At 40.9% G+C, this 13,688-nt stretch overlaps 1 protein-coding gene across 25 annotated transcripts in view; it reads right to left on the bottom strand.

Annotated features, from left to right (window-relative positions):
• LOC122554240 (receptor-type tyrosine-protein phosphatase F-like) overlaps nt 1–13,688 on the bottom strand; it is a 465,745-nt gene that overhangs the window by 52,595 nt on the left and 399,462 nt on the right. For all 25 annotated transcript variants that reach the window (XM_043698932.1, XM_043698931.1, XM_043698941.1 and 22 more), the window contains one exon: nt 12,213–12,388. In XM_043698932.1, the coding sequence (XP_043554867.1) occupies nt 12,213–12,388 (176 nt within the window). The remainder of the gene's footprint in view (nt 1–12,212; nt 12,389–13,688) is intronic.

The following is a 13,688-nucleotide window of genomic DNA, read 5'->3' as shown; positions in this document are numbered from 1 at the left end:
TTCTAAACATTCAAACCTTACATTCCCAAAGCCAAATGCTAAGAAAAACACTTTTTTCTTTAGTGACTTGCTAAATGTGAATGGGAAATACCTGAATTACATCTTTTAAAATAAATTTTATTGTTTGCATTCCTGGTACAATAGTGTGTAAGAAGGTATATTGGCAATTTAGCTGTAAAAACAGATGGCAGATTGTACAGGTGATAAAACAGACTTGCAATGACCCAATCATGTGGCCACCATAATTTGTATATGTTTGTTTTTAGAGGAAGTCTATGCAAACTTTTTCTCCACAGAGGTGCACAGGGACCAAGGTGTTTTAGTGCATAAGTCACAAAGTTATATTGGAATGCTATCATTTATTATAAGAAGAATTAAACATAAAAGTAAGGATGCTACGCTTCAGTAAAGTATTCATGATTTGGAGATGCCGGTGTTGGACTCGGGTGTACAAAGTTAAAAATCACACAAAACCAGGTTATAGTCCAACAGGTTTAATTGGAATTGGGTTTATTTTACTGGGGTTTAGAAGAATGAAGTGTGTGTAGTGATTGTAACAAGGTCAGCTAGGTGGACTTCATAGAATATGAGTTCCCTGATTGGAACTATTAATTTGGTCCAGTCAGGGAGCCCTTGCTGACAGGTATAAACAGGACTGTTCCCCCTCCAACTCTATTTTGATTTAGTCCCTACCCTCCCCTTCACTGTTTGATCACACAGCACTGCTCTTTGATGTGAAGGGCAGTGCTTGTCACTGGCCACTCGGGTGTTTTCCTATCTTCCTGGTGGTGGAAATTGAATAAAGATTCATGCACCTTGTGTCTCTCACTGTGTCTCACACCTACACACACACACTATGGGTGCTGGGGAAAAAATAAGCACTACCGCAGTTAGGCGGTAGTGTGGGGGTTAATAAAAAAAAATAAATAAACAGGAGTCTCAAGAGGTTCTGTCCACTCTGAGAGCTGGCTCTGAAGAAGTTGGATCAGTGACTCGGACTCTCCATATGTAAATAGAGAGTGACTTAGTGACAGGATACTGGCTATTGTGGAGTTATTTCACAGAACATTTCAGTGAAAAAATTGTCATCATCTTTTGAAATCACATACAAACTCCTCCTGAGATCCCCAGCTTCAAATTCAACCAACTTGACTAATTCCATTTAATATCAAGAAACAGCTGAAGACACTGGATACTGCAAAAGCTTTGAGAACTGGCAACATTCCAACAATATTACTGAAGACTTATGTTCCCAAGTTAGACGTGGTCCTATCCAAACTCTTCCAGCACAGTTACGTTACTGACATCTACATGGCAAGGTAGAAAACTGTGCAGGTGTGCCCTGTCCATAAAATGCAGAACAAATCCAATCTAACTAATTATTGCCCCATTAGTCTACTTTCAATCATCATCAAAGTGATGGAAGGGGTCTGTTGGCAGTGCTTTATAAGCTTGAAAAGCATAACCTGCTCACTGATTCTAATTTTAGACTCTGAAGGCCATTCAGCTCCTGATCTCATTACAACCTTGGTCCAAATTTGAACAAAATAGTTGAACGCCAGCAATGAGGTTAAAGTGATTGCCCTTGACATCAATACAGCATTTGGTAATTATGGAATCAAGAAGATCAAGCAAAATTGGTAGTCAATGAGAATCAAGGTAGAAGTTCTCCTTTGGGTGGAGTCATACTTAACGGAAACAAAGTGGCTGTGCTTGTTGGAGATTAATCGTGTCATTCCAGGATTTAACTGCTGGAGTTCCTCAGGGTAGTGACCTAGAACCCACCACTTTCAGCTGTGTCATCAATGGCCTTCCCTCCATCATAAGGTATGAAATGGGGATGCTCACAGAAGATTGAACAATGTTCAGCACAATTTGCAATGCTTCTGATACTGAAGTATCAATGTCCATATGCAGCAAGACCTGGATAAAATTTAGGCCTAGGCAGCTACATGACATGTAATATTCATGCCTTACTAGTGTCAAACAATGACCACCTCCATCAAGAGAGAATCTAACCCAAATTATCATTGACAATTAATGGCATTAACATTGCTGAATCTTCTATCACCAATATTCTTTGGTTACAGTTGACCAGAAACTGAAGTAGACCAGCTACATAAATACTGTGGCGACAAAATAAGTTTGAAGACTAGGACCTGAGATGAGAACCTCATCTTGTCTCCCCAACCCATCAATCATCTACAAGGCATAAGTCAAGAGTATAGTTGAATGCTCCCCACCTTCCTGGATTAGTGCAACTCCAACAACACTCACGAAGTGCAACACCATTCAGAACAAAGCAGTTTACTTGAATGGTACCTCATCTACCTTTAACATTCACTTCTTTTATCACCAATGTTCAGTAACAGCACTGTGTACTATATACAGGATGCACTCCAGCAACTCACCACTTCTTCTCAACAGCAACTTATCAAAGGCAGCAGATGCCTTGGAATACCCCACCTTCAAGTTCCTCTCCACAAGCACATCCCATGAAGACTCAGAATGTGCCAGACAACGATTGTCTCCAATAAGAGACAATCTAATCACTGCCCCTTAATATTCAATGGTGTTACCATCACTGAATCCCCCACTATCAACATTCCTGGGGTCACCATGGACCAGAAACTTAACTGGACATGCCACATAAACAGGTGTCTATGACAGCAGGTCAAAAGTTAGGATTACTGTGGCGGGAAAGTCACCTTCTGACTCCCCAAAGCCTGTCCACCATCTGCAAGGCACAAGTCAGGTGATGGAATACTCCCCACTTGCCTGAATGGTCCAACACTCAAGAAGCTTGACACCATGCAAAACAAAGCATCCTACTTGATTGGCACTACATCCATGCATTCCACTCCCTGCACCACTGATGCTCAGCAGCAGCAGAGTACAAAATGCACTGCAGAAATTCACCAAACAGCCTTGGACAGCGCCTTTCAAACCCATGACCACTTCCATCTAGAAGGACAAGGGCAACAGATGAAGATCACCAACAGTAAGTTCCCTTCAAAGCCTCTAACCATCCTGACTTGGAAATATATCACCGTCTGTTCACTGTCGCTGGGTCAAAATCCTGGAATTCCTTCCCTAAGGCATTGTGGTCATGCTACAGCATATGGACTGCAGCAATTTAAGAAGGCAGCTTACCACCACCTTCTCAAGAGCAGCTAGGGATAGGCAGTAAGTGCTGGCCAGCCAGCGATTCCAATATGACATGACTGAAAATAAAAAAAAACTGCTTTTCCTTAATTGTCTTTGGGTCAAAATCCTACACCTTCCTTACTAACAACACTTTAGGTATCCTTACATCTCGGGACTGCTATGATTCAAGAAGACAGTTCATCACCATCTTTCCAAGGGCAATTAGAAATGGACAATATATGTTTGCCTAGTCAATGATGCCCACATCCCATTAGTAAGTAAAAAAAAAAGCTTTGTAGAAACATTGGATTGCAAGACCGTTTTGAAGTTATCTTCCAGTCATGCAGCAGCATGGTGGCTTGGTGGTTAGCACTGCTGCCTTACAGCACGAGGGACCTAGGTTCAATTCCAACCTCGGATGACTGTCTGTGTGGAGTTTGCACATTCACCCCATGTCTGTGTGGGTTTCCTCCGGGTGCTCCGGTTTCCTCCCACAGTCCAAAGATGTGCTTGCCAGGTGAATTGGCCATGTTAAATTGCTCATAGTGTTAGTCAGGGGTAAATATAAGGTAGGGGAATGGGTCTGGGCAGATTACTCTTCAGATGGCTGATGTGGACTTCTTGGGCCGAAGGGCCTGTTTCCATACTGTAAAGAATCTGATCTTAAAAAAAAATCATTAGCTGTGAGTATATCAACTCTAAGGTTTTAAAACCTTAAATCTATTTGCAAACCTCTGCTGAATTTGTTTTATTAACATTGAAAATATCTTGTAATGTGGTAACCCGATCACCACAAGTGTGGCAAGCACCAAAATCCTATTCATGATATTGACTTAGAGTTACCCAACAAGTCCCTGGTCCCTTTCGCTGGTCTCCCTCCAGTCCTCTCCACCTTAAACTGCCATCTGCTAATTCTTTATCTTTCCATCACAGCCATCTTACCCTCTGTATTTTTCTTTGTCTTTTTTTTCACAATTTCATTTTCCACCCCTCATCTGCCACAGAGTTTGACATCTAGCATAATGGCTCACCTTCAGCGGTTTCCCATCACTAAGCCAAAATCAAGGCATTCCCTAAATAGGAGCCATTATGGGTCAGGAAACACAAAGGTGAGAGATGAATGTTGCTTGGTGGAACTTAAGATAGGAACAGCAGAATTTTGAAGGGCCTTAAGCTGACGCGAGGTGGATCAGCAAGAAGAGTGTTGAAATAGAGAGTGTGGTGCTGGACAAGCACATCAGGTCAGGCAGCATCTGCGGAGTAGGAGAATCGATGTTTTGGGATAAAGCCCTTCTTGCCCGAAACATCGATTCTCCTGCTCCTTGGATGCTGCCTGACCGGTTGTGCTTTTCTAGCACCACACTCTCGACTCTGATCTCCAGCATCTGCAGTCCTCATTTTCTCATAGAGTGTTGGGATAGTCAAGTCTTGGGGTCGCAAAGGCATGATGGTATTCAATAATAACTGAGCTGAGGCATTGATGAAGTTCTTCATGGAAATAGAAATGATCTTGATGACAGAACCAGAAGTCACCCGAACAGTTAGCCGGAGGAAATTTCTGCAAATCCCATTTTTGATTGTGGTTTAGCAGCCTGTCAGTGATGGACTTGAAAGATGATGGAGCAGTTGAGAGAGGCAGAGGTGAAGGAGAGCTGAAGGCTATCAGCAAATACATGGACTTTGGTGCTGTGTCTTCAGTTTAATTCATTGAAGGACAGTATATAGATGAGATAAAGGAAGGCTGAAGAAGTCAAATTAAGATTCTTAAGGAACACCAGAGGTAGTGGAGCTATTGCAGTAAGAAATACCATTGCAGGTAGTTCTCTGGCTAATACTAGATAGATTGGAATAGATCCAGGTGAGTGGAGGCTCCATGCAGCTACATGACAGTATGAGGCTCTGGAGAAGGTTGCTATGGTGAGCCATATCAACGACTGCAGAAAGCAGCAGAAAATCAAGGTGGGATAGATTACCACAGTCACATAAGATGTCACTTATGAATTTGTTAACATAAAGTTTTGTACTGTGGCAGAAATGGAGACCTTATTGTTTGAATTCAAACATGAAGGTCTGGGAAAAATGGACACCGCATTTAGGAGATAACAAAATTAACAAAGACTTTGGAGAGGACAAGGATGAAAGGTCAAGAATCTCTTTTAAGTACAGCGATTGTGATAGAAGGTGTGAAGATGAATGAAAAAATTGCTAACAACATTGATGAAGCATTGGACACGTCTAATGGGCAAGATGAGCTCCAGAGGGCGGAGGTAGATGGGAAAGAAACTGGAGAAAGATGTGGGGATTCAAGGTTTTACAGTGATCTAGAAGGATCTGTATGCAGTGAAGCACCTAGCATATGTGAGGAGGAGCAGGGACTGGATTCAGGAACAGTCAGTGTGAGAGTTTACCAGATGCTAAAGTCTTTTCACAGCTCTGCTAGGGATTTCAGAGGCACTGCTAAAAATAGCAAATTATTCCTGCTCTACAGAAATAGATCAAGGGCTTTTGACACTATGCTGACTTTGTAGAGCAGTCCATTTCTGGGCCAGTGTGGCATCAACTTGCAGGACACAAACATTCTGCTGTCTAACTGTCAGCACAGACATGATTGGCTGATGGACCTTTTTCTATGCTGTAGATCTCTATGCAGTTAGAGACCAAAAACTGCAGATGTTGGAATCCAAGGTAGACGAGTGGGAGGCTGGAAGAACATAGCAGGCCAAGCAGCATCAATAGGCAGGGAAATCAATGGTTCGGATGTAACCTTCTTCAGGCTCCTTTTGAACAAGTAGCTTCCTTGACTCAAGGAACATAATTTTCCTGCACCTTACTTCCAATTTACAAGTATTTGCCCCAACAAATTCACATTCAAATGAATGCCTTTTCTCATGCAGTTATTGCAATCACAGAATTCCTTCAGTGCTGCAAGGTAAAATCCTGGAATTCATTCCATAACAGCAAAGTACATAAAATGTACAGACTGCAATAGTTCAAGAAGGCAGCTCACCACCACCTTCTCAAGGGCAACTAGGGCCAGGCAATAAATGCTGGCCAGCTAGTGATGCCCATGTTCCATGAGTTAATTAAACAAAAACAGAACTGTTATGCCATTCGGCCTATCATGCCGAAAACTGCTCTTCAAATGAGTACCATTTCCTAGTACAAATTAATATAAGTTTTGAATCATCACTCATTTACAAGCTGGACTAATGGTACTATTGCCCAATAATCTCAAGTAGGATCCATAAACTGTACAAGCTCTTCATGTGACTTAATCACAGGTAAGGAATCAATTTTTATGCGGAATTTTTCATCTCAAATTTCTGTGATAGAATCCACAGCTAGGCAGCATAACTTGGACAGCATGTTGTAGACACACATAGTATCCTGTTAAATTTGGGTAATGCATCATTGTCACTTTAAATTAAGGAGACAGAGAATGAGCTATTTGCCTTTTTTTCCAATATTGTATGTAATAAGGTAAAAGACAATTACTCTAAAGTATGGGAAATTTTCAAAAAGTAATAGTTTCAATAATTAACTAAAGTTTTTATGACTTCAGTTAATAATGCCCTTTTTTTAGGGAGGGTGGAGGGGGAGCTTATTTTTAATCAAACACCAATCTTCTACAATTAGTACCACCTTTATAATGCATGATGGAAAAGTGAATGTAAAGAATATATGACACTTAAACACTGGTAAGTTGAGAAGGAGGAGACAGGAGGACACTTACGAATCTATTAGTTAAATTAAGAGTGGACATAAACATAAAAACAGGACAAGGCACGTTAAATATAACAGGAACAGGGCAGGTATAGGTAATGGTTTAACTTTATTAACAAAGCAAAATTGTGATTTTTACTTAAGAGTTACTGTGTTCACAACATTTTCAATACTATAGGTCAAATCTAAAGTTATTAAATTAGTCAGGAGAAAGTGATGTATCTCTGAACGTGCCAGTAATCTCAAGATGAACAAGAGACAAACTGACTTCCGGCTGAAATGCATCTTTCTCTTGCAAACAGTGGATACATTCTGCTTTTATATGGTAAATATGATCAATGATAGACAGATTTCCTGCTTGTAAATCAGCCTGATTTAGAGAATTAGGGGTGAATGACCCGCTGTCTGATCCTGGGATTGAAGGGTAGGGATACAATTCTAGCCAATGCAGAGGATGGTAATAAAAAGAGAAAATGCTGGAGAAACTGGGCAGGCTTAACAGCATCTATGGAGAGAGAAAAACAGAATTAAAGTTTTGAGAGTGATATGAATTCTTCAGAGCTGAATGGGGAAAGGAATGACGATCACCAAGGTGTTTAACTGTTTGGAGGGGTGGGGAGGTTATGGTGTTCAGGGAGAGAGGGTTGATGAACTGGGAAGTTATATTCCTGCTTCTCCTCGTCCATCAGGAGAGCATGTACAGCTGTCCTTACCTTGTTACACCGGCATGTTTTCTGATGCCATGGAGAGTGGGTTGGCTGCTCACCCAATGTTCCAAATAATTAGCAGTTATAGATTGAAATTGGTTTCCTGACACATTTTTTGGAAAAAACACACTCGACCCAGTACACTTAATCCCATGTTTTCCTATGTTAAACACTTCTATTGTCTTTCATGTATATATTGTACTCTTGTGAATTTCATGTATATTACATTCTTCTCCACAGACCTTCAATCAAATTAAAAGTTTCATTTTGAAAATTTCATGGATCTAGTATTGGAATTACAAAGTTTTCATAAAATGTGATTTCAAAGTGATTAGCAGTGAAACTTCAATACCTGGGTTACAACTGACAGAACGGTACTTATTTTCCTCATTTCCTACTTTCCAATCTCATGCAGAGAGAATTGGTAATTTTAGAAAAGAATCAAAAAAGATAATTGGTGCTTTTCAGTGATTGATAAACAATAGGATTGTTAAGAGGCCTAGCAAAATGTTTTCTATGCACTTTATGATAGTCAATAGTTTAATTAAATAACAGAAGATATAGTTTGGAGTGCTCATCACATTCATCAGTCCCTTTTATTTTAACCAGTGCAAAACCAAGAGTACTCAATATGTTGTTAGTGACAATTCCATTGTATGATAAATTTATGTTGACTGCAGCTTTGAGTCTATCAATTCAGCTTTAAATAAATCAATAACGCACTAAAATCGATTTTCACTGACCATGCATTATTTGAGGATGTTAAAGGCTACATAATATATGCTCTGTTGACATACAACACGACATTATTAATCTACTGAAGAGCACATGCTTTAATATCTAATTATTTGATTTACATATTATTATATGTTCTTTACTTGCATGGCACATTTTAGAATTCAGAATTTTTTCAACATGATTTCATCAAGTCACAACGGTGAATTTTCTTGGAATGCCCTGCAGCAGTTCATGAAGAGAGCTTGGCTAAAGATTGTAATGTCCCCTTGTGTATTTTGCTGCACCAGCTAATTTTAAACTGTTGCAACAGCATTAAAATGTCACCTTCAAAAAATGATTCCAATTTACATCAGTGCTGAAAGTGAATAGGGTTTTGTGCATAATATAGATTTTTCCTTTTTCACTTTTATGGTCTTTATCCCACATAAAGCAAGTCACTGCAAAACTGGTTTACACACTTATTTTTTCTAGCAAATCTTAAAGAAAAGCATTGTCTTGGAAGGGCAAAAGAACAATTTGAAGTGTACAGTGGCCTAGTCAAGATTGACTTGCAATGTTTAATTTAATGGGATCTCCTTAAGAATGGATACATGAATCAGAATTAGGCTCCTCAAACTTACAATTTGACAACACTACTGCAACTTGCATTTTGTAGAAAAGAACAGCCAAGCCAACACTATTACAGACAAGTTAAGAAAAACAAATTAAATAGAAATTACTAATATTATTTTCATCCCAAGTCGGTTCAGAGATTGCTGCTCCTTATAGTGTGGTGTTGGCTGTGGTTTGCTCTCAGATTATAATTTGAGTGCAATGGGAAAAATGAGTGGACTAAAATGAATTGATCTTTTATGGATTTGACAAGTAATTTACAGAACATTGGTCCAATTTTGGCAAGTCACAAAATGCAAGTAAATCTATACTACAATGAACTCTTAACATGTCAATTTACTTCTATCTCAGTCCTTTTAAACTGATTGATGCAGTCAATGCTGCAATGTTACAGTTTGAATGTGGGCAATAAGAAATGGTAGCGAAATGGTACCTTTCAAGGAGAAACAAAGATATTACCACATCAGTTTATGATAGTTGCTGACTGGGTTGACATGCTCACAAGAGTTTAGGACTCAACCAGAAAACCAGTTAAAAACCGAATTTAGACTCTCAAGTTATTCAAATATGGAGACAGCGACACAGTAGTTAGACTGGTGGCCAGAGACCATGGGATGAGTTCAAATTTCACCATAACAGCCTGTGAAATTTAGATTGAACACATTAACTTTTCATTTAGATTTTTTTTAGATTCCCTACAGTGTGGAAACATGCCTTTCGGTCCAACCAGTCCACACTGACCCTCTGAAGAGTAACCCACCCAGACCCATTTCCTTCTGACTAGCGCACCTAACACTCTGAGCAATTTAGCATGGCCAAATTCACCTGACCTGCACATCTTTGGATTGTGGGAGGAAACCGGAGCACCCGGAGGAAACCCATGCAGACACAGGGAGAATGTGCAAACTCCACACAGTCGCCCGAGGCTGGACTTGAACCTGGGATCCTGGTGTTGTGAGGCAGCAGTGCTAACCACTGAGCCACCATGCCGCCCCAATTTTTATCAAATTTAATTTCAAAATGGTGTCATGAAATTACCACTGACTGTTGTGAAAATCCATCTGGCTCCTTCATGTCCTTGAGTGAAAGAAATCTGTCACCCTCACCTGGTCTGGTCTACATGCAACTTCAGAGCCAGGGTGGTTTGCTTGACTCTAAATTGCACTCTGACCTTGCTTAGAAAGTCACTGAGTTGTACCAAACTGCTGCGGTAAAGTCCAAAAGGAATAAAATTGAATAATACACTTGGTATTGTGTTGGGCATGGGAAACAACAACAGCACACACAGCCCTGTCAACACTGTAAAGGCTTCCTGACTAAATTCTGGAGGCTTGTGCCAAAATTGGCAGCAATTTTTCCTCTTGGGATCCTCATTACTGACCATTCTCAAGATACCAGGTCATACAGGGGCAAAAAAACCCTCTTAATTATTAGCGCTGTCAGCTGATGAATTTTTAATCTTCCATACTGACCAATATTTGGAGCAAGCACTGAAGATGGCAAGGCACAGTATGTGCTTTGGGTTGAGACTTCAACGTCCATTGTAAGAGTGGCTTAGTAGGATCACTACTGGCCAATTGAGATGAGACCTCAAAGATATATCTGCCAAATTTATCCTGCAGAAGACGGTGAAGGAACCAACAAGGGGAATAAGGTTATTAGACCATATCCTTATCAAACTAACTGCCATAGATGCATCTATCCAAGACAGTATAGGGAGGCGTTACCCTTCATATTAGATGGAAGGGCTGTCCTCAGACTGAATATACCCTCCATCAGGTTGTGAGGCTGGTACTATCATGTTAGATGGGATTAATTCAGAATATATATGTTGAGTCAGAACATGCCTGTGGCCAACAGCAGCAGAATTGTATTTAACTACAACAGGATCCTCATGGCCCAGCATTTGTTCTACCATTACGTTGAGGACAAGGATCCACCTCTGGTTCAATGAAGAGTACAGGAGGGCATACTGAGTGCAGGACTGGGCATAACTAAAAATTAAGTGAAGTTGCAATACCAGCAGTGTCAAACAGTGGATGTAGCATGCAATAGATAGGCCTAAATGGATGGATCAGATCTACAGTTCTGTTACATCCAGTACCGAATAGTGGTGGGCAATTAATAACTTACAGAAGGAAGTGACACCTTCAATATCCCTATTGTCGATGCTGTGGGAGCCCATCACATCAGTGCAAAAGACAAGGCTCAAACATTTGCAATCATCTTCAGCCAGATAGCTGTAGGAGTACATCAGGGTAGTTTTTTTAGGCTGAACTATTGTCAGCAACATCAATGGCCTTTCCTGCAACAGTGATCAGAGTTGGCAATGTACACCGATGACTGCACAATGTTCACGACAATTCACAACACCTCAGAAACTGAAGCAGCCCTTTTTGTTATGCAGTAAGATCTGGACAACAGCCATGCCACACAATGTTAGGCATTGACCATACTGAACAGCACAGAATCTAACCCTCTCCTATTTACATTCAATGTCATGACCAACATTGAATCCCCCACCATAACATGCTAGGTATTACTATTGAGCAGACACTAAACTGGACTAGTCATTTAAATACTGCGCTCACATGCTGGGAATTCTGCTGAGAGTAATTCACCTCTGTCTTGCCTGAATGAGTGTGCTTCCAACCGTATCCAAGAGATCAGATGCTCAGGACCTCATCCACCAACCTAAACTTTAATTTCCTTTGCAACCAATGCACACAGTGTGTCATGTGAACGAGTTGTGCTGCAGGAATTCATCAAGGTTCCTTCAACAGCACTTGCAACTTCCAACAAATAGAAAAACAAGAGCAGCAGGCATATGGCTGTAAAAACTGAATAAGTATAATGACAATATAGGATCATAGAATATTTACAGCACTAGGGGCCATTCAGCCTGTCCTGTCCATGCTGGGTATCCTAGTCAGGTAACTTGGTACCAGGTAGGAAATGTTTGAAACTTGATCTGTAAGCATGGTAAATAATTTTGGATTTCAGAATGTATCATTGTTTTCTAAGGGTGCAACATTAGCTGAAGTTGTAGCAAGATTGCAGTATGTTATGCAACTGAGCTACCAGACATTTAGAATCTTTCAGTCATTCCAGCGCATCACTTGGCATCAAGAGGTTTTCCAGCTAATCCCTGGATAACTGGTGCAACACATTTGAATGTCTGAGAGCTCCAGGACAAGGCAGGTCGTGCAATATTTATTACTGTAGTGACAAAGAACTGCCAAATACACCAACTTAGATTAACCCTCTGAGTACAGTATGACTTACCCTTGATTTCTCTTCTAGTCTTGTCATCATTACTATAGTGACGGTTCTTTGCTCCCATACCATTCGCCAGAAGTCACTGAGTGTTTCTGGAAGTGGGCCCTGCGTAGCAATGTAGGCATTCTGTTTCCTGTATCCATCAATGTAATTGGCGTTCAGGTAGTCGCTGCCTGGCACCCCTTTGAGAGTAGAAACACTCATTAAAATAGTTTTGGAACACCTAGTAAAATCTTTAACTGTGGAAAAAAAATGGCAATTCCCTTCCAAGGAACATTACACATCATGCAAAGAACATAACACATTTTGATTCAAATCTTTTTCTTATTTTCTAGACTCCATTCAAAAATGCAGGGACACACAGCGTGACAGTTTCTTCATATAATCATTGCTCCTTCTGTTTACCATCAGTGATGACTGTTGGCAGGCTATTCAGCAGCTGGATCATCATGGCAAAATGTAATCCTTTTCTCAACCATGTCTAAAAGATATATGCTTTTCCATACAGATCAATAATAAACGTCTCTTAGAACCCTATGGAGATTTCTCATTCTTATTCCAGGCTAAGCTATGTGTTATCAGCCCAAATGTACGAACCCTGAAAAAAACAGCAAACCTGAGACTTCACAGCATGTATCACAACCAATACGCAGTGCACTTACTTGTATTGCTCTTGGATAAACATTCTGACTAATGTGGATATCACATTGTTGTGTTTTTTATAATCGTCACTGCCTTTTGATAACACTCCAACAGTTCCCTGTTTCTCTGACATTAAGGTAGAGATGTAAGTACAAGAAGAAATAAAATGAAGCACAGTACCATCCGTAATAAATTAGTGTAGCAGTGCAAGTCTCAGCATGTATTGCTTTATAATGACTGGTTGGAGTCACACCCACAACAAAGGAATATGGTTGTGGTTGCAGGACACCAGTTGCTTCAGTTCAAGGTCATCACTGCAGGACTTATTTAGGGTAGTTCTGGATCAGTGGTGCTGGAAGAGCACAGCAATTCAGGCAGCATCCGATGAGCAGCAAAATCGACGTTTCGGGCAAAAGCCCTTCATCAGGAATAAAGGCAGAGCCTGAAGCGTGGAGAGATAAGCTAGAGGAGGGTGGGGGTGGGGAGAAAGTAGCATAGAGTACAATAGGTGAGTGGGGGAGGAGATGAAGGTGATAGGTCAGGGAGGAGAGGGTGGAGTGGATAGGTGGAAAAGGAGCTAGGCAGGTTGGACAAGTCCGGACAGGTCTGGGGACAGTGCGGGCTGGAAGTTTGAAACTAGGATGAGGTGGGGGAAGGGGAAATGAAGAAGCTGTTGAAGTCCACATTAATGCCCTGGGGTTGAAGTGTTCCGAGGCGGAAGATGAGGCGTTCTTCCTCCAGGCGTCTGGTGGTGAGGGAGCGGCGGTGAAGGAGGCCCAGGACCTCCATGTCCTCGGCAGAGTGGGAGGGGGAGTTGAAATGTTGGGCCACGGGGCGGTT

Source organism: Chiloscyllium plagiosum, chromosome 11, assembly GCF_004010195.1.
Source record: "Chiloscyllium plagiosum isolate BGI_BamShark_2017 chromosome 11, ASM401019v2, whole genome shotgun sequence".
Classification (NCBI taxonomy): Eukaryota; Metazoa; Chordata; class Chondrichthyes; order Orectolobiformes; family Hemiscylliidae; genus Chiloscyllium; species Chiloscyllium plagiosum.
Note: the sequence above shows the minus strand (reverse complement) of the source record. Positions and strands in the feature narration are given on the sequence as shown.